We start from the raw sequence: 27769 nt of genomic DNA, 5'->3' as shown, positions 1-27769 counted from the left end.
TGCTTGTAAGACTGCAAACAATTCGAGAGTAAATTTCTATTGGAAATGTGACAAGCAATCTAGCTACTAGATAGTTGCTTGTTTTTTGCACGCCTTCGTTTTGGAGCTCAGAGACGTGTAGCAATAGCGAATTGAGCGTTCCTGTTGAACAAGTCCCCATTAAAGGGCCGATAATTCTCATCAAAGTGCAGAAGCGTAATCAGTTTGACAGCAGTAAGTGTCTATTGTTTTCGCAGTCTCGTAGGACCAAAGTTTTCTCCGAGTCTGCCGTTTTCCTACATGACTGCTGTTTATTTTTCGTAGGATCCTGTATGGCACGGTGAAGCATGTCTTCGGCACTGCTTCAGTACCGTCTTCCTGCGCTGCCAGAGGAAGCTCACATCTTCGTGTGGGAACTTCGGCCTCCTGCAGTGTCGCAGAGAACAGACTTCCTCAGCGGTAGAATAGGGCACCCCAGGAATCCTAACTTTCTTTAATTTGCTGTTGAAGCTCTTTACGATTCCCTAGCAACAGCTTTTGGGCGCAAGTGCCATTATCTTCATGGACTACACTCGAAGTTATTTACGGCCTTTCCTGGTACACCCCTGAGGTTGTACTTACTCCTTGTAGAAATGATACTTACAGGTCCTAGAGAGCACAGGTTTGTGAGCACCGTCCATAAGAGTATGCCTCACCGAAAGGCGCCGAAATATTATTAGATAGTACCCAGGTGTCATGTTTTGGTAAGGGAAACGTCGATGTGGTGGCTCCCTTTGGGTTGGGGAGAAGGGGCGGAGCAGTTATCGCCTTGCGGCTTGGCAAAAAGGATTGTAGGCTAGACAAAGCCTCCCAGGTCGTCCAAAAGTCACAAGCGCAGCCAGATGGTAGTGGTATATGCATCTGCGGCTGGTGTCCTCGGCAGCTCTGGAAGAGAGTCTCACGCGCAGAAAGGAGCGGTGGGACCCGAAGTGCGTGTAACTTTTGAGGCCCTCGCGTGTAATAGGGAGCGGGCACTGGAGCTAATCCGCCAGAGCTTTTTGTAGCTGTACTGGGCACTCTAAAAGGAGGACCAAAAGGGAGGGAGCGCAGCAAGGGGGGCAAACTCTCCGGTCTTCGTTGCATGTCCTTTTGGTGTAAAACGAAGCCTAGCGTCTTACAGATTGGCTGTCTCAGGAGTGAGTATCGTCGTAATGCAACGAGAGACATTGGGGTGTACTGACAGGTGTTTAACGTCGCACTTAATCCTGCCTCCCAGGATTTCTCAGGTCTTGGAGCAGTCAAATGGGGTGGCCGGTCCCCCAGTATATCTCTGCAGATCTTCTGCCTATGGGGCCTTGCCATGTTGCCCTCCCTGGGCGTATAGCCTGAAGGTGACCAAAGTCTTCCTGGGGGCTCAGTCAGATAGGAACTTCGGTTGAGAGTTGAGGAGAACGATTCAATGGAGGGGTGCATCTCTCTGTAGATGTCAGCCTCAAACTTATTGTGCGTTGAGGCTGGAATCAGACTGCTCTGAAACTGTGTCAAGCCAATCAAATGTTCTTTGACTCCATGGTTATACAGGGGTATCCCTGCTGTTGTGGCTTCTCCCACATGATCTACTGCTGTTGCTGACGCTCTTGGCTGCAGCGGAGCGCCATAGAGGGTTTGGGCATCATGCAACACAGCTGACACATTCGTAGCTGCTGTAGATTGTGCAGAAGCTCGAGGGACGAAGGGAGCTGCATTCGGGTTGAGGGGCCTTTTCCTGCAGAGAGGAAAAACACCTTACGAAAACATGCTGGATAGAGCAAGATCAAGGAGTAAGAGGTTACTCTGTTACGCAAGTTGCTGTAGTTTTGCTATTTACTTGAGCTGGAGTGCGGGCTCGTCATCGTGGTTTGGGACTCCAGATGCCGTCTTCTCTTCACTACAGCTTAGGATCAAAGCATCCGCACCAGAAGGCTTTGTAGGACTGACTAAGGTCTGTAGGCTTTGCGATCTAGGGAGTAGCGTGCGAAGATAAAGACCAAAGATGATAATTTAGTATTTGGGCGGTGTCTTGCCTCTGGTTCGAGCAACGGTCTGAGCCGTCTCCGCAAAAAGAAGCACCCTACAAGAAGAAGTCCACGCATTTAGGAAATGTAGCTTTGCCTATTTATTTTTATGAAACTCTTAGTGTCATTTAGATGCAAGGCAAAAACCAGCAGGCCTTCAATGTCTACCTAAAGACGGAAAAGGCACCAACGGGTAGCGCATAGGGTTTGAGCCATACGACAATAGTTGTTTCAGAGGGGATAGTACTTTCAAGACCAACAGTTGCCTCCTTGCTTGGACGTTCGAGAGCTGATGTCATTCCAGAGCTTTTCTCGTTTATATCAAGTAGAACCCGTCGAAAGGCGCACAGCAGTGCATGGCGTTCCCTGACTCCATCTGCCTGAACGCGCGTCGCGGAATTAAGCTGAGAACCCATATATTTCAGATCAGGGCCTAGGGATTTAACCTTTTGTGCAAGCTAGGGGAATTGACTTCTCAGCAGAAGGATGAAGAGTTTACATGGATGGCTATATGGGTGATCCAGCTGCATGCGAGGGCACTGGGCCAAGGTCGAGCTGGGTCACTAGCTCCTTGACAATGCCAAGAATAGCCATCATATTCTATGGCCGTTTTTTTAAACCTCAAGTGTGTTGCTGCTGGTGCTGTAGAACAGTCTCTGTTTTCAACAAAAGGCGATTTTCGAGCGGCAACAAAGTTCCTGCAGTTCGTGTGCCAAAAAGAAAAACTTGCTTTTTGTAGAAAGCAGAGACAACTTTGGATGTGAGCCCAGACGAGCATCCTGCTGCAGTTTTGGGGGCAACAAAAGTATGGGGGCATCTTGCTGGCTCGTGGACCAAGAACGAAACTCACTGCCTCTGGAGCGGAGAACTTAAGGCGAAAAGGGGCAAGGATTCTAGGAGATAGCCCAGGGGACTCGGGCTGGAATCGCTCTTGATAGCAGCACTAAGGAACCCATATAGCCGGCCTAGAAACACGTAAAACACAGTATCCCTTCGACGAGATGTACACGGCAAGAACGCTATGCGACCCCGATTTTGTGCCCTGTTTATTCCTCCAAGCTCACTGAAGGTTGGTCTGCCACTCAGAGGCTATCGGCAACCGATTGTACGCGTGACCTAGTGCACTTTTTGAAATTCTTTTTAAACCCAGGCTCTCCTCCCTTCCATCAAAAACAACTTTTACAGCCAAAGAGGCCTTGGCTTGCACTTTTAAAGGGGAATTGTGGGGGTTTAAATAGCCAGGAAAGTGACAAGAATCAGATTGTGACAGACTTGTGTCGAACTCGAATGCCCTAAAAATCCGTAGAACGTCGTGGGTGACTTGATTCTCCAGTGGCATATGAGGACCCCCCACGAAGCAGATAAGAGAACCACATGCAGATATGAGTCTCACACTAGAACATTCAGCTGCTTTGGTCTCAGCCATTGCGCTGTGCGACTCATCATTGCCTCCTTGTAGAGCCCCCTCTGGATTTTTGTGTTGTACAGTCTCTTCTGGTAGGCCCCCGAGGCTCGAGCTCCAACAGTTTGAGCAGAATGATACTGTAGAGACGGATAAATTGACCTCGAACTGATGATCCCACTCCTTCAGCTCTCTAGAGCCAATGTGTACCTGCAACTTTGGGTGCACTCGGCCTTCCCGAACGAACGGTAGGTACAAAACAGCTCCAATTGGCTGGAGGCCCATGGAAGGACCATCAGGTGACCCCGCTTGTATACTAACCGTTAACCACAGGCCCCGAACGAGTAAGCTTTCTAGCATCGCTAATACTGTGCTGCCATTGCCGGCATTCGGAGCTACCAGAGACCCTTGGGTACCACCATATTTAAGCCGGGAGTGTCCGTCTTCGTGACCCCCTACTGGAAGGGCTACTGCAAGAAGGGGGTCCTCGAGCTGTAGGAGATTTAGTGGAGGGCTTCGTAGCTGCCCCTGAAGGGGCGGAGACATCCTGGATCTCTTGATGTACACAACTAGGCTATCCCTTACACGCTGTTTCTATCACTGTTGCTGAATCGATTACTAACCAGCTCTGGCCTGTAGCTCCGTGAATCTGGTACTCTCAGCTGTCTGTAAGGCCTGGATGGCTGGTTACCCCGTTGAGGAGCTGTAACCCTTTTGTCGAAGCTACCTGCAAGGCACGCTGAACAAATCGTGATCGACGAGAAAACTTTGAGCTATAAGCGTCAGAAGTAAGACCGATTCTATTGTACTCTAAAATGTTGTAAAATGTGTGAATGCCATAGTTATTACTCTTCGTTGTCGGATTGCGTGGGGAACGCTCTCCTCTTGTAGCTCTCCCCAGGGGGCTTTCCTACTTGAGTGCTTCCAGTGTCGTATTCATGCCATCTGCTTCGAGGTTCATATAAACGTTGAAACGCTTGCACAACGGCAATGAGAGAAAAAGAAATAGAAGGCAATAGCGAACCGCTTTGGTATTTGCTGCACCCCGTCGATGTTGAACAGCCAATGCACTGGAAGGCTTGTAGAAAATGCTGTCAGACTAGAATAATAGTAAACATTACATGAAATAAGCCTAATATAGTTTGAAGGATCAAGCACAAATACTGTGCCGCTTATTTTAGGCCCCTCAGTACTATTGGGCGGAACGGGCTCCAGGATTAGGCGGTGCGGTGTCCCTTCAATGTGTAGGCCCACATCCGTTAATACTTGCACTGCTGAAAGAGCAACAGATGAAGTAGCGAAGCACGGTTAAAATGAATACCCTTATATTTAATCTACTCATATGCATTAAATTATTCAAAATACGTGGCAAGAAAATCAGTCGCCGCTCCGCTGGCGCCCCTTTTGTGAACGCGCTCCAACTGCTCTGTCAGCACTCACCAAGGTCTTCTGACGGTGTCGCCAAAAAAATATGCGTAACCTGCTCCCAATCAAAAAAGCTAGATCATACTTTATTGAAAGCACAAGTTGAAAAGTCCAAAGATCAAAGTCCTTTACCAAAAAAACACATACAAAGATGCAAGTGAACTAAATCGCCCGTCCTTCCTGTATGGCCATCCCCAAAAAGGGGTAAATATATCGTTTATTTGCTAATACTCAATCCGAGACTTTGCATTTGACGCTGTAGAGCCCGTAGTTTATCTGCTTCTGTGCTTCGCCTGAAGTACACGTCGCAGTGCCAAGCTTGCAGACAACTGTCCGCACAGAGGCGAGACCCTGAGAAAATACACGCATCCAAGGACAGCATTGTCTAATAAATAGTCGATATTGCGAGCACATGCGGATGTAAATCCAGGCGATTCGTTTTTACCGCAGTGGCATCTCGCTCGGCCCAGATTGTCTACATATCCAGACGCCCCATGTAGATATACACTATACGCGCACATATTTTTCCTTAAACGTGATACATTCGAAGACAAACATATCTCCGCTGTAATAGACTATGCCAATATGATAAATCTACATATTTTATATCGGTCTGACGTCTCAATCCTCCCTATCCTGCATCGCCACGCGGTCTGGAACACGTATTCGCGTTCAAAAGCAGAGACCTAGCCTACCTAAAATTGTGCCACACCTTGCTAATGCGTACAAATCTCACCTGCACACTGCCTGCAGAAGTCTGCTGCTACTGCCAATCTTCTTTCAATTTTGTTGAGCCGCTGGTGCATCCACACGCATATCAATGCAGGACTGTTGCTGCAACCTTCGCAGATAGGGGGCAGAACTAAGACCCTTTCTCTCTGCGTCAAGCCTGCATATCCTTCTTTTAGCCTCCTCGATGTTCTTAGCGTCTGAGAATCCCCTATCTCGTTCTCACCGCTGCTACTGATGCCAAAAGAAGCATTTTGGAGCTGCTGCACGAAGTTCTTACGAATGGCTATCTCCTGAGGCTCTTCCACGTTGGAACAAGCGGATCTATGCCATTCTGAGCTTCTGGTATTGTACGCACTTTCGGAGGAAGCAGCTAAAAGTTCAGAATCCAACTCTTTGCATCTGCCCCCACAAAAAAGGCAAGAGGTAGCAGCAAAGAACTTCTGTAGCACCAGCCTTTCCCGTGTTCCTTCAGCTGTTATAGATCTTATGCCAAGTTGCTTCAGAAGAAAGTGCTTCCCCTTTTGCCGTTGCAGTTGGTGTCGGCGCATGGGTGTGTGGCCAGCTGCCTGTGCAGTCAAGCGCTGAACTGGCTTTGGCATTGCCCTGAACCACTGCAGCAAGTCTGCAGATGCCGGAGGGGGGAGAAGAGAAAAAACCCTGTCAAGTGCAGGAATAATCTGCCTGGTAATGTAATATCGATGATGTACTTGTGCCACTGGATGCTGATCCTCTTGCTGCTGCTGCCGATGGGGCAGATGCTCTTCTGGTGTCAGCACCAGCGATAGCGGCCTTAACGAAGGGTGTACCCATCCGCTCAACAGCTGCTGCATCTCTTTATGGTCTCTCCGCCCACCGTAAACGTTATCGGGGGAGGTCGCGCAGTCCACCAGCCGAACGCCGGCTCCTCGGGCCAAAGCACCCGAGGCACCAAAAGGTACATCTGTGTCCCCCGCAACATGGGAAAATACGAAGGGAACCCTTATGCCGTAAGAAGCTGAGGCTTCTCCGTTGTAGTCTCGCTGGTGATACAAGCGCTCATACAACACTTTGGCTTGGGGAGGAAGTGTCCCCGCAGGGGCGTCACCTGTCTCTGCTCGGTAGGTCCCTGAACACGAGTAGATTTGAGCCCAGACACGCCCCAAAACTGGCAATCATGTAGATACATACAAAAAGGAATAATGTGCATGTACACGTGTATAGAGAGCTAAGCATGTCTATGGAAGCATATATATACTCTAGATGCATCATGGATTCAATTAACATACAACTCTCTCATGGCCAGCATCGAACACAAGTTAGACGATTTCTCTGTATGTAGAAAGGCCGGCACACTTTTGGGTGCAAATGTGGGCGCGGATGAGCATGCATATATGCAGAAGCTGTGTTAGCGACCAATCAGGGGTACAGCGAGCGGTGGGCAGGCACAGCTGGAACTGCGAAACGATAATATTTCTGTCGATAGATGCAGGCAAGCTCGCAAAATACATATCCAACACATACATACACCTGAATATAACCAGCTTTGCATTTGACGGCAGTATCGACACAGAGCATAGCGCACTCAAAAGTACTGTCTTACCGAGCTTAGCCTTTCTGTGGAAAATGTAATGCCTTATGGGTATCTGACTCCGTAGCATTTTGCTCCACTGTCTGTACAACTGAGGCCATGCACAGTGCACAGCGGCCGGTTACGGGTGTAAACCAGTAAGGGCGTATTTCTCATATATTCAAACAACGCCAGTCAGCATATGACCACATGGCTCCACAGCTCCAGCACAAATAACCGTATACTCGTAACTTATATATATGTATCATGATCACATATGCGCAAGTGCATAATCATGGCTCACCATACGACTAGAGAGACACAACACGAAAGAACAGCATGATGTATCACATTTGCAACTATATTTCTTGCATCCCCCACTAGAAGTTTTGCGTTCGTTCTTTGTCTCTCCTTTGTTTTTAAAGGACATACTTCTCGATTTTTGTGCATATCACGCCTGCGCGTGGGCCATGCTAATCTTCTAGGTAGGCGTGCTTACTCCTACACCCCAGCAAGGTAGCGCAACGTACCATTTGCTTTACTTTTGAGAGATCTCGCGTTTCGAAAAAGAGGCGAAGGCTTTTTTCCAGAATGGCCGATGTAAGAGGACACTGATCGCGGCGGATAGTCTCAATGCCCTGGCCAGGGGTAGAGTAGCCATAAACAAAAACATCCAGCACAAAGGAATAAGCACATCCAGACAATGAGGCAACCAACAGATATACAACTCAGTACACACATGGCTAACATTGAGGGGAGATTTCAGATAGTTTTACGATCCCAGCCGTGTAGACGCAGAAAAGAGAAAATGGCAAGACAGTTAGCGGTCAAGGATGTATTCCTACCTTAGCGTCAAATATCGGTGGGCCTGAAGGCGAGAAATATGCGTTTCCAACGTATCGCTTCTTTGTGACAAGACAACATGGCAGATAAACCTGAGCATCCGACATAAAGTCGGGTTAAGCAGAAGAAAGAGCGTTCACGATGCAAATATCAAGCTCAAGAAGCATTGTACTTCTGTACGACGGGTAAATCTGCAAAATACCCCAAGGAACCCACAAGTATGGGGCACACACCACTACATATAAAACGGTACACGTTATCGTGGTCTGTATAAGCAGTCTATGGAGCCGAGCAAGCTATTAGGCTTCACAGCCGTAGCTGCATGCAGTGCTTTCTAGGATGCCCGCAAAAGCGAGCTAGTAGATTGGGCAGGACCTAGATAGATATGTGAAGGTATGCGCGAGCTTCTCTTCGAGACACATTAACAAATGCCAAATTATATGCAAGTATGCTAAAACCCGTAACATGCCGTGAGCTCCACCCCCACCCCTCTGCACCTGGATTCGAGAGTGACTATAGTTTCCATTTAGCTGCTCAAACGGTACTGCAGGATTACCTTTTCCAGCTGAAGCGTAATCGGTGCTGGGTTGCTCCTTGTGACAGCGTCGGCGATTTCCCTGCCAATGCTGAATGCGGCTTCAAGGGATCTGTCCTTCAACAAAACGAACATCGAGTCCGTGTCCCCGTACAAAACTCGGGCACCCCACCTGCTCATGAGGACAGAGAAGGATAGAAGTCCTATGGGTCCGCACGTGACTCTCGTGCTGCATCGGCCCCCAATCAACTCAACACGCATGTACAGCGACCTGGGTTGGTGGCACAAGTCAACAAGAAGAGTCGCGCATCGCATCTCGTGGCTGCTGACCCTCAGTTCAACGCTATGTTGATCCGTAACACTTATATTGAGCTTATGGGGCATCACCTCATATCACAAAAAGCGCATTTAGCGAAAATTTCCGGGAACGTGCGGAAGAACCTCTTCCTCCTCATATACATGCCCCAAAACTTCCAGCCATTAGCTCTAGCATGTCTCACTTGCCCCTGCTTCCTCAAACACAAGCGTCCAGTAAAGAGGAATACCCTATATACAACGAAGAAGCAGTGAAATCGAAGGCTTTTGGATGTGCCTTACTTCTGTGTCTGTTCAATAAGTTGCATTGCACGGATCAAAGTGGCCTTCGCAGTTTCGACAATGGCATCCGCGACGTCTGAACAAGGCATTCTGCCGCTGACGTTCGCGTTAGTATACCTGTAGGTAGCAAAGGTTTCCAAAAACTGTACAGCATAAATCGGCTGTCCAAGAAGCAGACTGAGTTACAAGAAAGTTCACCAGTTAATCTAGTCCGTAAAGAAATATTTGTGGGGGACTTACGTATCTCAACAATGGATATTATACAGGCAGGCAACATAGATTTAAATAGCTCTCATGATCGCTCATCCAGCACACAAACATTGCGTCTGCACACTGCTTCAAGGCAGGCTAATGTACTACGGAGTAACGAGGTACAATGCTCATACATCGTTTGCAATCACGGTCACTGGTAGACCTCCACACACTGCAAAGGCCATGGCAGCAAAATGAAGCTTTCGAGCAGTAACATGAATAATTACCAGCAGGGAGATGGACTGGCAAGGCAGAACAAACTGCACCGAAGGAAAATCACTGCGCTTTCAAAAACTGCCTTTCACACTCACGAATCGTTAACATAGGAAAAAAGAACGAGACCGCACAGATGGATCTAAGAGCAAGAGGTAGATGTATAAGGGCTTACAGGTATTGGCAAAACGCCTTACCCGTAAGTTACGTTGGCAATCATCTTAAGACCAAACTGCCTGTAATCCAGTTTCCTTAACAACGCTTCATCTGCCTGCCCATTGCCTAAGCTCACAAATAGTCCACAATTCCAATTCAGCATCTACAACCTGCAGCCGCTATTGATTGCCCATTTACACATTCAGGCATACAAAGATTCGAGGCTTTGCGTTTGAGTGTGTCGCCATACCAAGAGAGAGAGTACGCATAACGCTACATCGACAGTCCGATAGAGACATTGAGTAATTCCATGCGCTGCTATTATGCTCAATTATGCACACACGAATGCACCCCGCTAGAACACCTCACAGTCTGCTAGCCTTCCAATTTTGCCTCGAATACAGGGAGTCCTCTAATACATTGAAATGCTACGTATACCAGAATTCGTGTCAGGCTATACATTACCTTGATATCTTTTGGATGCCTGCTTGACCATCACCCGCGTCTGGAGAATGTCATTTAAGATGGCTGGTAGGATACCCTGGGTGGCATGCACATGTGATAATAGCCGGAAAATAAACTTGTTGCTCAGCTGCTCCCACCATGGCATCCATGTAAACTCATTCAGCTCATGAAAACCGTGTATGCATCTTTACTGCGCTGTTCTGGATTGTCAGCGGCGCGACTTCAGGCTTTCACCCCAAATGCGATTACTACCATCAATGCGTTTTAATAACACCGCAATCAAAGAGGATATTTCTTATATAGAGAAGAAACCTGCTTACCTGCCGCACATGAGGAGACACAAAAATGCTTCCCCCAGGCAGCACTCGCATCGCATCGTTCCGCTGGGCCCACACGCTTGACCCAGGGGAGCCTGCGCAGCCACAGATGAAGGGCGGTGCGAACGCGCAGGCAGATAGAGGGGTACGGCAAGTTGAGAGAGTGCCACTATTACTGTGGACTGTAAACCAGATGCATACTAGCACCGGGGGCCCGAAATAGAAGCCAGTGTAGGACGATGTCAATGCACGCCTTTATGTGAAAAATGAGCAAACAGAGAGGGATGAATGCAGAGAGCATCAGAAGGCCCAGTAATAGAGAAATTTGTATATGTATTTGTGCATACAAACCCTTACTGTCTGCTCCCTGAATTCAATGCGAACCCCACAGCATATTTTCAGAGGTTGAGCATACAGATTCAGCTCCTAGAATTTTGCAATCGTGGCTTACTTCTCGTTGCCATTGCTTCGGCATGCGCCTTAATGACCCAGGCAAAAACATCTGGGGGTGCATGTACCGTCAATACTCCCAATGTCTTCGTTTCTGACTCTACCGGGTCCACCTGCGCACATACGCTAGACTTTGCCCCCTCAATAGTGCTCTTGATATAAAAAGCGTGTTCACCTTGCTTGTGAAAGCAACACACACAAATGTTTTGTGAGTGTAAAGCTTTAGCTGGGGCAAATTGATCAGACCTGTGTACACCAAGCGCAGCCGTAAACCTCGAACGGTCAAAGCGTACCTCAACAGAGCCTAGGCAAGTGGAATAACAGATATTGTTGGCGATCACAATTGAGGGATATAGAGACAGAAAGTCCAGAACTAAAACAGGGGAGAAGTAAAATCCAGATATAGGTTCCAATACCAACGGTACTCCCACTGCTGCAGGTTGCTCCCTAACCTAAAATGCATTCATACACCACAGAAACTGGCATTAAAACTACGAGCCTTCAAAATCCGAAGAGAACCCCAACAAACACAGCATCCAAATTCCACCACAATAATATCTTAAAGCGTGAGCGCTAAAATGCAAAGCGTATTTTCTTGATCGTAGGTCCGGGTGGTATCCTGCCTGTTGCTTGGATGGGGAGACGAGGACGCAGTTGAGATTCTTTGTGGCCCTGAGAAGGATATTCTCGACTTTGAACTGACTGCCGCGCGTTAGGGCAGAGTGAAGGCAGCAGCCGTACAGCCGCGCAAGTTCACTTGTGCGTGGCAAAACTTCACAGCTGTCAACAAGCCGGAGGCCCAGGGATACCCTAATGCAGGGCGACACAGCAAAGGATAGTGGAAGCGGCCATGAAGAAGACGGGATTGGGTGCACAGGTTCGTAAAGATGGATGCTTCGTTACGATATGACGGACACTCAAACAAAGGGGGGAATTAAGAAACAAATAAAATTTCTGAAGTAAACAGGAGGGGTCGTTACTCCGAGAGAGGCCACGAGAGGCAATAATAAAGGAGGGAGCCTCAACTCAAACCGCAGGCAGAGTGACTGTCAGGTCGCTCTATCCTCACGTATACGCATGAACGCATGTACAAATACGCAGTAAAAAAGGCATAAAGCTCTCTACGTTTGCACGCATGCACACATATTCGAACTTATTTGCCAACCTGTTTGTACATAAGGCATAACACTCACGTACGCGTGCTCAGACATACATCTAGACGGGTGCAGAATACCTGTGTAGACCTGAATACGTTTGAAGGACAATGACAGATATAACGAATAGTACAGGGAACGGTAGAGGTAGTTTGGTGTTCCATTCAGCAGCTCAGCAGTTACCTCTTCATAACGTATGCCAACAGCTCGGCGATTGACTTCAGCGCCCACAACTCGTCCTGCTCCCGCTGCTGCTGTTGCTGCTGCTCCTGTGGGTTCTGTAAAGCTCTGCGTCTCCGTTTTTGCTGTGCCTGCTCCCAAACTGCCGCAACGATCGCCTGTGGAATGGATGGTAAAAGGAGCCCCAACACCTCACCTGCGGTACCACAAAGGTCGGAATGTTGCAGCTTTACCTCCTTCTGAAGCAATCGCCAGCCCTCAAGCACCAGTCGCCCAGGGATGGCAGAGCTCCCGCGCATCCAATATCTTCGCTTTCGCATGTTGGTTCCTCCAGAAGCCACAGGAACCACAGATGGGAACGCGGTAGGTGCTTTAGATGATCGACAGGAGAGTCGGGGAGCAGCAGATATTTCATCAGCCCTGAGAAGGACAGACAACTAAAGCTGCGTCAATAACCTCAGAACCATCGTATACAGCTTAGTTTATCGGTCATGGTGAGGGAGAAAAAGCGACAGACAAGGTATCTTTGCATTTGCTGCAGTGGTCCTCTCTGCCATTCTCTCCTTGTGTCTACAAGCATATCTCGTTTAACGGTGTCTGGCTATTGTCTCAGGTGTCTCGTTGTGCTCCTTCCCAACTTCCTGCACTTCTGACTGTATGCGTTCCTAGATTGTTTTATGCCAGAGTCAGTAGGCTTAAGATTGCTGCCTGTAGCGTGTGCCCTGGAGCTCCTCTCGCCTGACCGTCTGCTGCATCTCCGCCTGAAAAGCTGCCCAAGGCCAAGGGCGTCCGCGCGCTTTCGTAAGAACGCAAGTCCCCGACCACCATCCTCCCACTGCAGCAGCAGAGAAGGATCTGCTGCTGCAATAAGACCGCAAAACTGCAGCAGCAACTCCTTTTCGCTGCTAACTATACAGCGCCACCACCTGCTGTCAAAGTAGCTATCGATACTACCAAGGAAAATATGCTCTTGTAACCCCCCTGGTGAGTTTTCGGGGCAGGGGGGACACCAGCGAGGAGGCCCAGAGGGCTCCTGGGAGTCAAATATTATTACACCATTAACATCAGAGTACAACACTTGCTGTTGCATCCTTTCTGTGCACAGTTTCAGTCGTTCATCTCTTAATATGAAGCAAATGGCTAGCACGGAGCAAGTGCCAGGATTAGGTGTTGCTGCTGCTGCTGCTGCTTCCGTCGCTGCTGCAGGACGGCACTCCGCGATGACCTCGAGCGCTAAAAGAGTTCCATAGCTCGCAGTCTGAAACGCTCCTGGGACTTCATCGGTGAGTTTTGACTCTGGTGTCTGCTGCGCAAAGAGCCCCTTCTTCGCCCGACGTACATCAGACGCAAGACTTACTTGCGAGGTGCGCTCATGTTGGCTGCTGCTGTTGCTGCTTTGGGAGGTATTCGCAGGCTCACGTGATGGCGCCTGCTGCTTTTCCTGCTGAACTGGAGCCACATAGCCTACGATACGCCCGTGGTTGTCCAAGCGTGTTGACACCTGCATTTTAAGTTTGCTTTCACTCATTCTCTTGTTGCTGCTACCAATGGGATTCCTGCTGCTACAAGCTATTTCTTGTTCCAGCCGTATGCTTGCATCCTGCATCTGAGGCATTGTGTGCTGCTCATTCGCCTTTTGCCTCGTGTGGTCGTGCTGCTCCTGTATTTGTTCCTCCTGCAGAAATAACGCCTCCCCTTTACCGTTTCCGTTGGTCTTGTCGATGGCCTGGATAGCATCAAGACACCTGGCCTCTGCATCAGCATTGCACTGCGGTAAATGTTCTTGCTTTTGTTGACCCAGTGGTGGTTGTAAGTGCTCATAATGGCCCTGCCGCTCCGTTCTGTGCCACTTGCGCCTCACCTTTGACGGGCAAGTCGCATAAACTTGGGCCATGTCTGGCGGCGGCTGGAAATACACGAAGCACTCCCAGTTGCTGCCCCCGTGCTGCTGAATTCCCGTGTGTTCCTGTGGCTGCTGACGTTGTTGCACTCGCTGCTGCTGCCGTAAAAGGCGCCTCAGCTCCGGCTTACACTCTCCCTGTCCTACAGGTACAATTGGCCATGTTTTTGCCGCTGGTAGTGCCACTAAATGCTTGCGGCATGTACAAGGCGGCGGAACAAACCCGCAGTGAAGCAGTTTCTGCTGCAGGCGACCACCTGGCGTTGCTCTCAGAGGGTTTGTTGCAGCGGGGACGTCGCGCGGGTCGCTGTAGAACGGAAGCATTTCTTCTTTTGTGAGGGCTACCGCTTTGTTTATGCACGTGCAAGCGTCAGGCGGTGGAGAGATAGAAACCACCGAGTTACTGGATTGGGATGAACCAGACCCCTTGACTACCGTGCATCGCCTAGATACTGGTGTTGACGTCTTGCTACTGCCGCTGCTGCTGGCTGTGCCACACGGTCTGCCATGGGGATGAGCTGCTGGGGCATGCTCTTCGGCCGCTCCAGTTACCGCCTGTGCTGCGCTTGCTGTGTTTGCTGTTGGGGAGCGCACAGCGATCCCTGAACACGGTTGGCGGCGACAGGGTGATTCGCCTATGGACTGGGTAGGGGAGAGGTCATCGCAGGATGATGAGCCCTCCAACCGTACAGTTGGGGCATATGATGAGCTGTCTGTTGGTGCATCGAATCCGCCCGCCGACTCTGCTGCTACTGCTCCCGGCAAAGCTGCTGGTACTGCCGTTATTGGTGGTACCCGCATTGTTATTGCTGTTGTCCTAATATTTTGGAGGGTTTTGGCGGGAAAGCGAGAGGCTCGGTTCTCAGACAATCCACTGTCAGGCAATTTACTATGCCCCTCGAGGGATGTTACTTCACATGTGCTGCTTCTTCTAGAGGGATTGTCCCGAAGGAAAGGTAACAATGGGTGATCCTCAGTATTGGATTTCGTTGTATCGCACACCTGCAGAATATCCTCCATATCTGATACACATTGCTTGCCCTTATTGCACGGTGCACAGCACCTACACATGCAGCTTCTGCACTGCGCACAACTGCCAATACTATACCTCGGCTCGGCTGTGGAACCCCTTTTCCGATTAAAAGCACAAAACACTTTCCGCGGGCCCTCTTGCTTCTTTGACGTGATGGGGCTTCTGCTGTTGCTGGAGTCTGCGCTGCTTTCATCAGAAGCAACTTGCCGCTCTACTGAATTTGCATCGGGAATCTCCCCAAGGCCAGGTGCTCGCATAGGGTTATCTACGTCACTGTGAGTCACAGTGCCATGGGATGCAAGAAGCAAAGAAAATTCCTCGTCTTTAAGGTCCTGAAAAAGCAGAAAAGCATTCGCAGCCAATGCACAGCTTAGCATGCCGTGCTCTTAGAAGCTACCTGATGTTGCAGGTGGTTCAATCGTTACTGGTTTTGTACGTCATGCACGTAGTATATCTGCATTGTCCCCATTTTCGCTATACTTGCTGCTGCCTCTGGTGCTCCAAAAGCGCTTCTGCTGCGTACCTCGATGCCGAGAAGGTCATCAGTGGCCTCAAGTGGAAGCTCTGCAGGCGGCACTATGCCGACAGGGGGCCTTTGGGAAGGAGGCGTCGCTTGAACTAGCAGCCGTGCAGCCTCCACTGAATCTTGGCTACTGCAGAGCCCATGAACAAGTGGCCGTCCTTTTGACGACATAAGCGGATCCAAGGTCACCTTCTCTTGCCAATGTGGGGTCCCCTCGCCTGCAACTTGGGAATCCTCTTCGGGAGGCTTTGGAGCTACACATGCCCTTGGATATCTTGGGCTCCTTCCGATGGACGCGGAGTCGGAATCTGAAGTCTCTGACAGCTCCGATGCCTCCCATGTCTTCAGCAGAGAATAGTCAATGTCTCGTGAGCGGCGCTGCTCCTGTTGCTTCTGTTCTAAATGACTCTGACAGGTGATACCTTGCAGTGGAAATGGTTTCCCACCGTCTTGCTGCCGCTCTTGCCATTCGTGAACTCGCCTAATGATATTTTCGAGTGCTGTTCTCCATAATTCAGGAGCGGGAGCTCCTTGGGGGTCCCGAAGGCCTTCCTGAGACCCCGAACCATTTGCAGATGGAGGCGGCAATCCCCACGCAGATGCCCTTGCTGTTTCTTCTCTCCAGTAATCGGCAACACTGCCTACCAATTGAGCTAAAAACACGTTGGCACTAGCAATGCTGCTGGGTGTACCTACTGAGATTGGACTCGGCGATTCGTTCTCCATGCGACCAGACCGCTGCTGCTCTACGGCTGCTGATACTGCTGCTGTTGACTTCGCTTTTTCAGCGGCAACAATAGGGTTCAAAACCTGATCCATCCGTGCGTCCACTTCTATCATGCACTTGCTATATCGGGGGACCTTCAGCAGTCGCAAGCCTTCAGGTCCTTCAGGGGGCAGGGCTTGTAGGATCTTTTCGCATAACAGGCCAGTAGGATTCTCAATCTTGCTGCTGTGTGCTTTTCCTTGTTCATCGGTTGCACTGTGTGGTGCTGCTGTTGCTGCTGCACTTGCCTGCTCCACCTGACTTATCTGGTGCAGCAGTTGCCCCCAGCCTAAAGCAGTAAAGGTCCTAACAGCCCCCTCCCCGAGCATACCCAAAACAGAATGACGATGCACGCCTTGGACTGTACTGTGGCCTAAGGGCCCCTTCTCTCCCTCCCTGGAGATTCTCAGGTGTCCTCTGTAGTAAGGGCCCCCGCAATGAGCCTTGAGAGGAGAACTGTGGGGTCCCTTATGAACCCCTGCGGCAATAAGAGGGTCAAGGAGAACCGGAGTCCGGAAATAGGGCTTCTGCACAAATACCGGGGACATCCCCCTTAAATGCAAATCGGCGAAAACCTGAGTCTACGGAAGGACATACACGAAGGCAGAAACACAGAAAGCAAGATGAAGAAGCTTAAAATATGGCAGTTTCAAAGAGCAAATTAGCAGACGCACGAAGGAATACGTCCGAGACACAAATGTGGGTGTATTCCAAATCATACATTAACTTCTGAGGGGAAGAGAGCAACAGATTGACACAACAAGAACAAAAGCTAGCAGGGAGAGCGGCAGATGTCATAAAGGAATTGAAGACCGCTCGAAAAGGATAACAATGGGGGGAAAGCACATACACAACCTTACTTGGAAGTTTAGGTGAACCTCGTAGGGCTGCAGAGGACTCCCTGTGACAGCTCCTTGCAGAAGCAGCCCAGCGAGGGGTCCCACCATATCCGGTGCAGTCAAGTATATTTTCAGGAAGGCATAAAGCTCCCTGTGATACCCGTAAAAGGGAGTAGGCCTTACTACCTCGATCCTATACACAAGCGGGCCCCCCTTGGGCGCCCCTTTACTCTTTCCTATCCCATCCCAGCCAACTGGATCTCCAGGCTTGGGGACCCCAATGCCACGTATAGAAGCCCCCTTTCGACAGCCAGGGTGCCTGGCACCTCCTGCCTTCGAGGCCAGGAGGAAGTCTGCCTGCAACACTAGACACCGAGCAAAGCGACGAAGAAATCCAGAAGCCCCCTCTCCATATGCCTCTGGGGGGGCCGGGACATAAAAGTATGGAAATAGGCCATGCAAGTGGAGGCAACATTGAGGACCCCCCGTGCCCCAGGGTCCATATATACGAACTATGGGAACCCTCTCAAGGGGCCGCCCGCATACTTCTGACACTAATGGATCTAGACCCTTAATTGGCGAGTCTGACCCGATCTCTACTACTGATGCTGTCACTGCGATGCCAGCGAGACCCTCGGCGTCCACGTTAGTGGCTGGAACATCCCAATTTTGCTGGACCCCCTGGGGCACTCCGCAAAAAGGGGAGTGTAAGGGGTCTCCAGACAGATGATGTACATCCATTTAAGGAAAGATCCTAGGCGCCATGCCGACCGAACCTCAGGCTTGAAAGGGTGGCGAATAGATCATATCTCTAATGACGAAATTGTACAGCTACTGGGAAGGCCCTCAGTAAGAAATGGGTGCTCGGGACAGAGGGAAACCCCTGTCGAACTGGATTCAAGAAGCCCCCTAAAAGGGTCAACAGCTTCGCCAGGCTTGCCCCTAGGGCCCGAATGAAGTTACTGTCACATGGCTATTAGACAATGGCGGCAGTATATGAACGAGATCTATCTGATGATGGCTCCAGATTGAGTACAACCGCGGTGACGTAGGGTATTCGATTTTTCTTGTCTTAGCGTTTTAGGTACAATGTTTTCTTCCAATAAGCATGAAACCAACTTGACTCAAACATACGGCTCTTCCATTCCCTCTTTCTCCCCCCTCTCAGTTTCGAAGCAGTCACCTGCGTTGGGCCCCTAAACAAGGGCCCCACTAGGGCCGTGCGTTCTTGTTTGTAATTCTATAGATTAAGTGCAATTTTGCATATCTTCACTATTTCAAATTATCTTTATAGCTATTTTGTGGCTTAAAGTGTTATTGAGCAGAGTTTCGAGGAATTTGTCGACTTTGTGGATCAATCGAGGCATCTGTGCACACGACCGCTAATCGCGGATGTGTGGTCTCAAGGGCTTCAAGTTCAGTGCAGACTCAGCTTCGGGGTAGCTGGCGCCTTGACTCGTCTCACCGCTCGGACTGAGCTGCACACTTTAAGGAGACTGGAGCGAAATATCTCCTTCCTATGTCCCCTGCTTGCAGAGGGAACAACATTGAGCAGTACCAGGGAGAGCAAGAAGAATAAATACTAGGGTTTTTTCCGTACGAGCAATAAGACTGACACGAGTATCTGCAGACCCTGTTAGTGCTTCTTCATAATTCATGTTGTATCTAGCAAGAATGTCCGCCAAGTAAAGTTAATTCAGGGGGCTACCAGATCTCTGGCATCAAGGATTCTTGAGGCAGAAGCGCGGAACAGGTGTCGCAACACACCAGCGAATCGATCTGGACATTGCTTTTGTATCGTGCTCGTGGCTCATCGTCCGTTGGTGTCTCTTCAGGTGTGCAAGAATAGCATAGCACATTAGACCGCAAGATTCTCTCAGATTAAGTGCTCGGAATCACTACACACAAACAGAAAAATAAATTCGCATGGCTTAATATCTTATTCTGCGGAAAGCTCGCCATTCGCGTTTACAGCATGAGCAAACAAATTCGATCCATACACTATTTGCAGCAACTTGGCCGTCCAAACCCTGTAGGCCCCAGAAGTCTAAACACAACGCGATCAATCCATGCCAGACATGCACCAAGACCACGATAGCCGCAGTTAGGTCTGTGTTGGTAGAACCCAGGGCCTGATGCTTCTTCCTCTCCGTTGGGCGCTCAGTTATTACCCTGCCATCTCTAGTATTGTGGCGCTGCGAGGCTCTTACCTTCTTTCTTATGATGGCAGCCCTATTTTCTCGATGAACATACACTCTGAGGCATAATTATATCTGATTGCACTGTGCACCTATTGTGGGCTGATGAGCTCTTTTCTGTCTCCGTCTTTCTTCGCATGTACCCTTTTGTGTCCTCGCTTCACTTATGTGAGCTTGTTCTTAAAGTCTGGACCCTTTCAGTGCCCGAAATTTAGCAGAGCCGCCGTGGATTTCAAAAGTACATACAGACCATGGCAAGCGAAAACACGATCCGTTACACGGTGTGGCTGAGGCCAACCATTGCCAAAATATCTTCCAGACAACAGACAAACAAACCGGCAGTGCCCATATCAGTTCTTCTGTCTTTGGACACAACCACATTTCTCTGCATGTATGTCTTCACGCCTTTTCAATGTGGCCCCCTTCTTACTTGTGCTTTCATGCCCTGGGATTAGATGCTTCTCCCAGGAGTTTACTTATTGCTTTCGCTTTAAAGCTTAGGTTTTTAGGTTGTCTATGCTCCAGGGAAAAGCGGTGCTCCACTGCATGCACTGAAAACTTTTTTGCCACCTCAGCTGGGGGGCCCGAGTTTTCCAAACAGCCGATACACTGCTTAACAGATCAATGTAGCGCTACTGTGTGGCGCAAATATGATTTTTAATGCTCGTCGTGGCTCATTTCTTCTGTATTCTTGTTGTTACTGCTCGTTTTGCCCATGTGTTATCTCAGCTGTCCAAGCTTCTAGATGTCCGAGCATAATTGTACCTTCTTCCAAGTTCCATCACTTGCTTTTCCACAGTTTTCCATATAAAGTTTCGAATTTTTGTGGTACAGGTATTTTCTGAAAAGTCCCTAGCCTGAGCGAACGCATCTCCGGGAGCTCAGAATAGGGCGCAGCTAGCCACTCGATATTGATGCGGCTGTTTCTGCTCCGGTACGTCATCTTGTTGTGTAATTCCCCATATTCTCCACAATTTTCCTTGTTTCCAGCGATTTCGGCAAGCCCGCCTCTATTTCTGCCCCAATCACCGCATGAGGCTCCAGAGGAGTGACCTCCGGATGTCCACTTAACGGTTCGTGCTTTGCAGCTAAAAGGGCTCTAGAAGAAAATCCCCTATAGTTCACATCGCTGAGAATGGGGAGTAAGGACATAGATGTGGCTCTACTGTTTTCTACGGAGCTTCTCGTTCTCTCCACTTGAAGCCCCAGATCTTAGGCCCTATTCCATAGGCTTTTAAATGAGACGACTTCTTTGCCCTTTCCAGGTATACATACGCTCATATCAGTCCGCAGGAGGTCTTTGCAAGGATTTTTGTGGCACTGCACAAACCTTACAATTTTGATGCAAGTGATTCCTTGTGTCCTCTAGATCCCTGGGGATGGGGCCTGGGAAAACCAGCAGGAACAGCGCAGTTACTCATTAAGTTTTCATCAGGTTTAATGATTCTGTCAATTTCCTGTCAGGAAGCCCAATACAGACACCCCCAGCAGATCACCGTGTTCTTGGCCGTTTCACTTCTTCGCGGGCAACGCAGTGGTATCGCCAGTCAAGTTGGGGGCGCCTTGTCCAGGAGCTACTGCGATAGGAAATGTCGCCATTGAGGCCCTTCGACAGCAACCGAGCTCATTCTAGTGGCACCGTCGTGGCATCCACTGAAGCCGATGCAAGCTGCACCACAAAGAGCAGCAGCATGCTTGGCCTTGAAATTTCTGGGTCTCACATCCACAAAAGGGCCTGCGTTGAATCAAACAGCACCGATAAAAGGAAAATGAGCACCAAATACTTATCATCAAGTAAGACTTTAGGTGAGAGTCTCCTGTTGGTAGGGGATGCTTCCGAAAGAAATTGAACCAGCGGTAACTGCCGTATGCGTAGAAGCGGTAGCTACTAAGCAGGGATAACCAGGGCAGTCATATGTGGCCGTGTGCGCTCTAACATCTGCATTCATCGCTCCGTCAGGAACCAGCGGGTCACGCCACAGAGCTTCTCAGAGGCCATGCGACGAGGAGCACCAACCTTCGAAGCAGCAACAGCACGACCAATTACAGAATCCTAACCACCACGGCAAGCCCGTGAAGCCTTCTTCTGGTATTCAAACACCGCATCACAGTGCAGCGACAGTCACACACCACCGTTCGGTTGCTGCGGCAGCATCTCTATGGGGAAACAACGGCAGCAAGAACCCCAACTTGGAACTGCCCACTGATGCACTTGCAGCGGCAGCAGCAGCGATGCTGGCTGCCCCTGACGAGGTGCGAAAAGCCCGCGATCAGCTGAAGGAGAAGGAATATGAGTTACACAAACAGCATGGGCAGCATCCACGGTACCAGTCAAGGAGGCTCCTAGACACTCAGTTCTCCCCAGCGCTAGAGCAACGCAGTAAGCAGCGAAGACATGTACATGGAGGCAACATCTTAAAGATGTAGACAGAGATACCAGACCAACGCGGAACCATCAAAAATAATACTCAGGGTGCTCTAGGCAAGCGAAGAAAACTGCAAGATTAGTACCAGCTTCTGCTTGCATGTGTGGGGCAACTTGAATGCATGTAAGATTCTACGCGGTGTTTCAGTGCAACCTTTTCTCTAGTTTATGTGATTTCTCGTGCACAAGCTGCGTCTAGTTGCACTAAGCGGATATGGCCCCGATTGCTCGCGGTTGAATTTGCTGGGGCGTGGCCAACCCAAGTTTACTTCTGTATCCGTGTATTATGTCATTTCCTGCCTGTGCTGCGGTTACGTTCGTTCCTTTCTGCTCCTCTCCTTATGCTGAGTCACGGGCTTCTCTCTCTCTGCTATCTCTGTCTGCTGCTTGGTGAGGATCTCAACTGTTACGTCGGCATCTGCGCGCAGCTGGGACAGTAACGCGTTGTCGGCTGGACGAGGGATCCTATTACACCTTCAAGTCTGCTAAGGTGAGGGCTCTCATATATGTGAGGCATCTCTTTTCGCCAATACGGTGTAGCGCTTTTTAAAAGAGTACAATTTGATGTATAAGCTACAGCCACCGAGATTTGGGCTAAGGGCCTACGATCTGTGGAGGGCAAATAGCGTTTGCGGCCTATGAGCTTCGGTGAATGCACAGGTGAACGGCGCCACGGTTGAATTTAAAAACAGGGAGCAAGCCGCTGCCTCTATTCATCATCTTCATTGCGAATATGGAATCCCTGTCTGCAGAAAATTTGGTTTTCGGTAAGTTTGTGGCTTTACGGCTTCGGGATTTGGAGTGAGGGTTTAGAAATTGTTGATATAACGCACATTTCAGTATTTGTAGTGCCCATAGAGCCGAAGACGAGAGCCCTCACTGCACCCGAATTGGTTGCCCTCTTCTTGTGGTACTTCCTCCCGTGGTTGTTCGCCACGCCCCCCTACGCCGCTTCACCCTAAGGCTTTGCCTATTCCATTCCCAATGACTTTCTCTGTCTCCATTTTTACTGCCGTTTTTCCTCTCTTTTCAGTTATTTCGTCCTCGCTGAGCAGAACCCCCAACACCCCAAGGCCGGCTCCGTCATACGGAAACCTTTGAGCAACAAGTGAGCCTTTCCAACTGTCTCTCTTTGCTTTATAGATCGAAGTTACTGGGTGGAGGTGATGTGTACGCTCCTATAGCAGTGATGTTCCAAGGTCTGGTACTGCATACGTAGGAATCAAGATCCCGACGAGCTGCACAAGCATGAACCCGAAAGGAAACACAGCAAAAACGACGCCCAAGTAAGAGCTGACACAGCAGCACTGCGCAGCAGTCCACTGAAAAGCAAGAACAGCAGCCGCAACGCTAGCCTCAGGTGGTCTTATTGCATCAGAATTCGCGTAAGACAGCTGCAGAGGCCGCAAGAATTGCTGCAACTGTCGACGCAGCTGGGAGTCTTCTTTCACGAGCTTGCACACCTCCGGTACATCTTCCCGACGATTCACACCTCAATTTCTTCAACTCACCTTCCCCGACGACTGGCTCCGTCTCCGTCATGTTGGTCAAAGTGCTGATCTTTTCCTGAGCCCAGCTTCCTTCTGCATCCCTTATTGTGTATCTCTAGTGTGTGTAGCTCTCTAGTGCTGAGCTCTTGGTAATTTTGGCGGCCCCTCTGCCATTCTTCTATCCTGCTTCTCTCTTATCACTCTTGGCTGCTCTTCTAGGCCTTCTTTATTTGGCACTAGCATCTCTTTCGCTGTTGCGCTCCGTCTGGTGACCAGATACATGAATCATGGGCTCCGGTTCGCCTGCCTCCTCGCGAGTATCTTCCGCTTCGCGACTGAGAGGGGTCTATTCGAGCCGGTAGGTGGGACGCCTCTCTAAACGCTCTGCTGAAGCAAAGGACACCCCTCACGGGCTGCACTCCTCATACCGAGCTCGTTCGCACTCCTGTGGTGTTGGCTAGTTGCCAATGAATCGGTCTCAACTTTTCATAATAGGACATTACACCCCGATAGCTCATTGGTGACAAAGGACACCTCGCCCTAAACCACCGTACTTCGAATGCACCCTCCAACTTTACCTCTTGTGCCTTTCTCTCCTTCCACCCATCTGCTGCTATTTTCATCGCTTTGGCCAGCCTCTAAAGAGAGCTTCTGTTTGCTCCTGACTGCTGTGCTTTGTGCCTTCATTTTATGCCTTGATGCGCCCCTGCCTTGCCTTCCTGGCACCTTGCATCTATCGGTTTCTGTAGCTCAATGCCGCTTTATGCAGCCGTGTTTCTGCCCCAGCCTCCCACAGTATACGCAGTGCTTTTTCTAATCTCATCATTGCCCCATCACTGCGGTTATTTTATCGTCTTTCTGTCTGTTTTTCTCGGTATCATACATTAGTCTGCATATGCTTTTCTGTCTCTTTTTACTTGTCTGTGTCGAAGGGCTTGGAGACTGAATTGCCTTCTCCGTGGCTCTGGGAGCGGGTTGTATTCTTCTGTGGAGGGTTCGTGTCTGATGAAGTGATCCGGAAGCTGTTACTGGCAGATCCCAAGGCCCGTTCTGCTGCAGCATGCGACCTCACTGCTGTTACCGCGTCTGCTGCTACAGAAGGTGGCGGCTCTCAAAGCCAGCCTGCTGACGCTTCTAATATCGGCCACACAACTCTTCTGGAGAGAAGCCATGCGGCAGCTTCTTTCACTAGTGATTTTGTTTTCTCGACTGCAGCCACAGCCACCGAGGCTACCGTTGCGTCTGCTACTGCTTTAAGAACTGGGGCCTCCGCAATCGTGCCTTTCGCCGCAGCATCTCCAGCAGCGAAGCCGAAGAAGTACCAAGCCGCCTTCACTATACGGGGGGGTGAAGGTGTGCCTGGGGAAGCCCTCTGCATGCGACAGCAACGAAAGCAACAAGAGCGATGCCTAGCTAGTGCTGAAGCTTGGGACTCCAGTAGCCCCGGTGTTGGAATTATTGATAACCGAACAGCCTCGCAAACTGATACTAGTAGCGCCTCCACAGGTAGGATACTGCATAGGAGATTAAGCGCGCCTGGAGCACTGACACGCTCCAAGGCTTCCATCTCGCAGCAACGCCTTCAGAGTCAGCAGCGACAGTTGCTACAGACCCTTAAATCCAGAGATACCAGCGAAACGGTTGCTCGGAGACGCCGGGATATTGGTAACACACCCGGTATCTATCAGCCCAGAAGTAGAGTCTCACAACAACGGAAGAGAAGTAATGGCATCGCAAATCTTTTAAGTAAGTAAATGGGGCTGGGGACCCCTTAAAGACGCAGCAGCAGCATCAGGTGGCGGTGGTCCAGCTAAATTGACCATCTATTGCCGTTGCTGGTGCATTTCTATAACCTCTGTGCAAACTATTATTTTAGACTTCGAAGCAATTCTTTTGCTGAGGCTTACTTGCGGTCACGATGATGAAATTCGCTGAAATGGTAACATCGCGAACGATGAGATGTTGCCTTAGCAGAGTAGTTACTGAAGATGCTGGTATATGTGTTTACATCTGCAGCAAGTGATGCTATGTGCTAGCAGTCAAAGACTTCAAGACTGTAGACACCTTGATGCTGCAGTAGTCCGTGTAGGCACTCCGCCGTACATCCACTATTATGCGCCGATGTGCGCCACGCGGACCGCACAAAGGTCGTATGGTACCCAGCTGCACCCTTACCAGACGCCACATGTATCCGCGAAGTAGCTTGGGAGCCCCAATTAATACCCAATCTTGCATGGCGTTGTAGGCCTTTGAAAACAAAAAGTATTACAATGCTTGAACGCAGCCCCAACAGTCGCCACAGCTCTACGACAGGTAACTCCCTTGCAATCCTAATGCCACCCTCCACGACGCAGGCTCGTGCGACAATCATTTCTTGAAACAGCGCTTACTTAAGGATGCAGTTGCCGTGTTAATCTTCTTCGACGCGATGCAGTACCAGGGTTTTCCACTGTAGGCTGGTGCACTCTTGTGGAAACCCCAATGTATATGCCTGCTCTACGACTTGCTAAACACAAATGTAAAGTCTACGTCGAGAAAAAATCAATATTTCATCCCCTTTCAACCCTGCTCCAACAGATCAAGAATTCATTGTTGGTAGGGAATCAAGTTTTCACGTTCACTAGGCCGGCTGATGCACGCTTGCACGTTAGAATCCAGCACACACATGAAAACCATCATCACTTGAAGCGCTTGAATGCTCCAGCAAACATTCACTAATAAGAAATCAACCTTTGAAGACTGTTCGGTCATTAAAGATTGGATCTGCACGCACTGCTGCGTGCAAGGCAAGCTATAGCAAAGCGAGTTACAACCCCTCCTCCAGCTGCTTTTGTCGCAACTCAAGTCTCGCTCTCCACATGAACACCTAAGGAACTAGGTGCGCTGCACAGCCACAGCCTGTCAGAGCCTTTAGCGCCTAAGGAGTGTTAGTGCAGGTGCATCATGAATTCTAGCATAGATGAATAAGGATTTTGCGTGACAAGGCTGATTGTGGAAAGGACGTTTTCCATACCACTTTACAAATAAATGCTATTGTCCATAGTTAGGCTGAACAAGACAAGGTTGTGCAATGAACAATTTATAAAAGTACATCATTCAGCTAGATGCTTGTAGCTAGGGCAAGCATAACGCTCATTCGGTGAAAAAGGAGACTCTTTTTCCTGTTTCTCAAGGTGGCTTGCCTGCAACAGGGGGCGCAGACCCCATTCTCAAACGACCGACCAGTTCTTGAAGGGTTGACTTTCCCAGTAATCATTTGTCCTTACTAAGCACTCAATCGCTTCTTGTTACAAAAATCTTCGACGCAAGGGTTGAAGTCTAAGGTGCATATGAATTCTTTATCAAAACCAGAAACTATATTTATCCCTTTCCGAGGTAGGATTTGCGGGGGTGTTAAGGAAGGATAAGTAAAGTGGTGTTCCAGTGTTGCTTTTCCACACCCGTGCAACCAGCCCGCATTGGAGATCCTTGCAAATCTATCGCCTGAGGGAGACTCGGCGCAGCACCCGAAACCGTCGATGGGCGCCATCCCAAGAGCAGACTTTTTGGAAGCCTGGGTCGGTAGAGGGTGGCGTTAGGATTGCACAAGAGCTGTAGTGCCTGAAGCTTTAACGCCCTTTGGGGCTGCAGTCAAACCTCGCAGCCCTTGTCCTTAATCTTCAGGGCTCTTAGAAATGCTCAGTGGTGATTATGAAGGGGTTACGGCCTAGAGCGTGCCTCCAACTGCGAGGAAAGCTAGCGAAAGGACAGTGACTACAGTGTTGGTTCATTACCTTCTAGCAACACATGCAGCCTAACGCTGTCCGCTCTTTACATGAAGAGAAGAGTCTTGACTCGCAAAGTACTGGACGCCACGGATTGCTTATAGCAGTGCCCAATCTCTTAAGCGTCCTATTAGAAAGAAAACGCATGAATGATTTATTTGATGTATGTAAATCGTAATCCATTTATATTTTGATTGTCAGTGTCAGCTGTAATGTACTTTACTAAAGATGCATAGCATGCAGCGTACTATTTTATGTTAGCCCTGCTCTCCCGCTTCATCAAAGGTCTTGTAGGGAAGCACGACTCCAGGCTTTGCACGAAAATTGCACGTTTTTGAATGCTTCTTCAAAACCTTTCTTATTCCACTGCCAGCTCCCCTCAGACTTCCTGGCCTCACAGTAGAGGCACGCGTGATGCTACCTAGAGTAGCGGGTTAACTTGCACTTCAGAAATTTTTAGGAACACCGGTTATACTCTACTAAATGCTAGTGAGAAACCAGCCCATTGGTTTGCCTTCTTCTGTAGCTAATTGATTGCAATGTACTGTTAGC

At 49.5% G+C, this 27769-nt stretch overlaps 2 protein-coding genes across 2 annotated transcripts; one reads left to right on the top strand and one right to left on the bottom strand.

Moving 5' to 3' along the window:
- Window positions 1–627: 627 nt before the first annotated feature.
- On the bottom strand, window positions 628–17958 carry LOC34618141. The gene is made up of 23 exons (XM_026336665.1): window positions 17362–17958; window positions 15649–17082; window positions 12934–15544; window positions 12283–12649; window positions 11645–11755; window positions 10947–11095; window positions 10499–10590; window positions 10179–10254; window positions 9755–9839; window positions 9093–9209; window positions 8517–8667; window positions 7963–8052; window positions 7648–7755; window positions 7151–7229; window positions 5576–6676; window positions 5071–5190; window positions 4142–4224; window positions 3285–3942; window positions 2863–2977; window positions 2512–2737; window positions 2231–2392; window positions 2022–2068; window positions 628–1723 (listed from the first exon to the last, which is right to left on the bottom strand). Exons 1-23 carry the CDS (start codon window positions 17446–17448, stop codon window positions 628–630), a joined length of 9165 nt encoding a protein of 3054 aa, XP_026192450.1. The 5' UTR covers window positions 17449–17958.
- Window positions 17959–21127: 3169 nt separating this feature from the next.
- LOC34618140 lies at window positions 21128–25207 on the top strand. Its single transcript, XM_026336664.1, has 8 exons — window positions 21128–21332; window positions 21499–21918; window positions 22392–22453; window positions 22624–22730; window positions 22997–23071; window positions 23183–23431; window positions 23730–23811; window positions 24386–25207. Exons 1-8 carry the CDS (start codon window positions 21128–21130, stop codon window positions 25205–25207), a joined length of 2022 nt encoding a protein of 673 aa, XP_026192449.1.
- The last annotated feature ends 2562 nt before the right edge of the window (window positions 25208–27769 follow it).

Source organism: Cyclospora cayetanensis, unplaced genomic scaffold (genome assembly GCF_002999335.1).
Source record: "Cyclospora cayetanensis isolate NF1_C8 unplaced genomic scaffold, CcayRef3 CcayRef3_contig_140, whole genome shotgun sequence".
NCBI lineage: Eukaryota > Apicomplexa > Conoidasida > Eucoccidiorida > Eimeriidae > Cyclospora > Cyclospora cayetanensis.
Note: the sequence above shows the minus strand (reverse complement) of the source record. Positions and strands in the feature narration are given on the sequence as shown.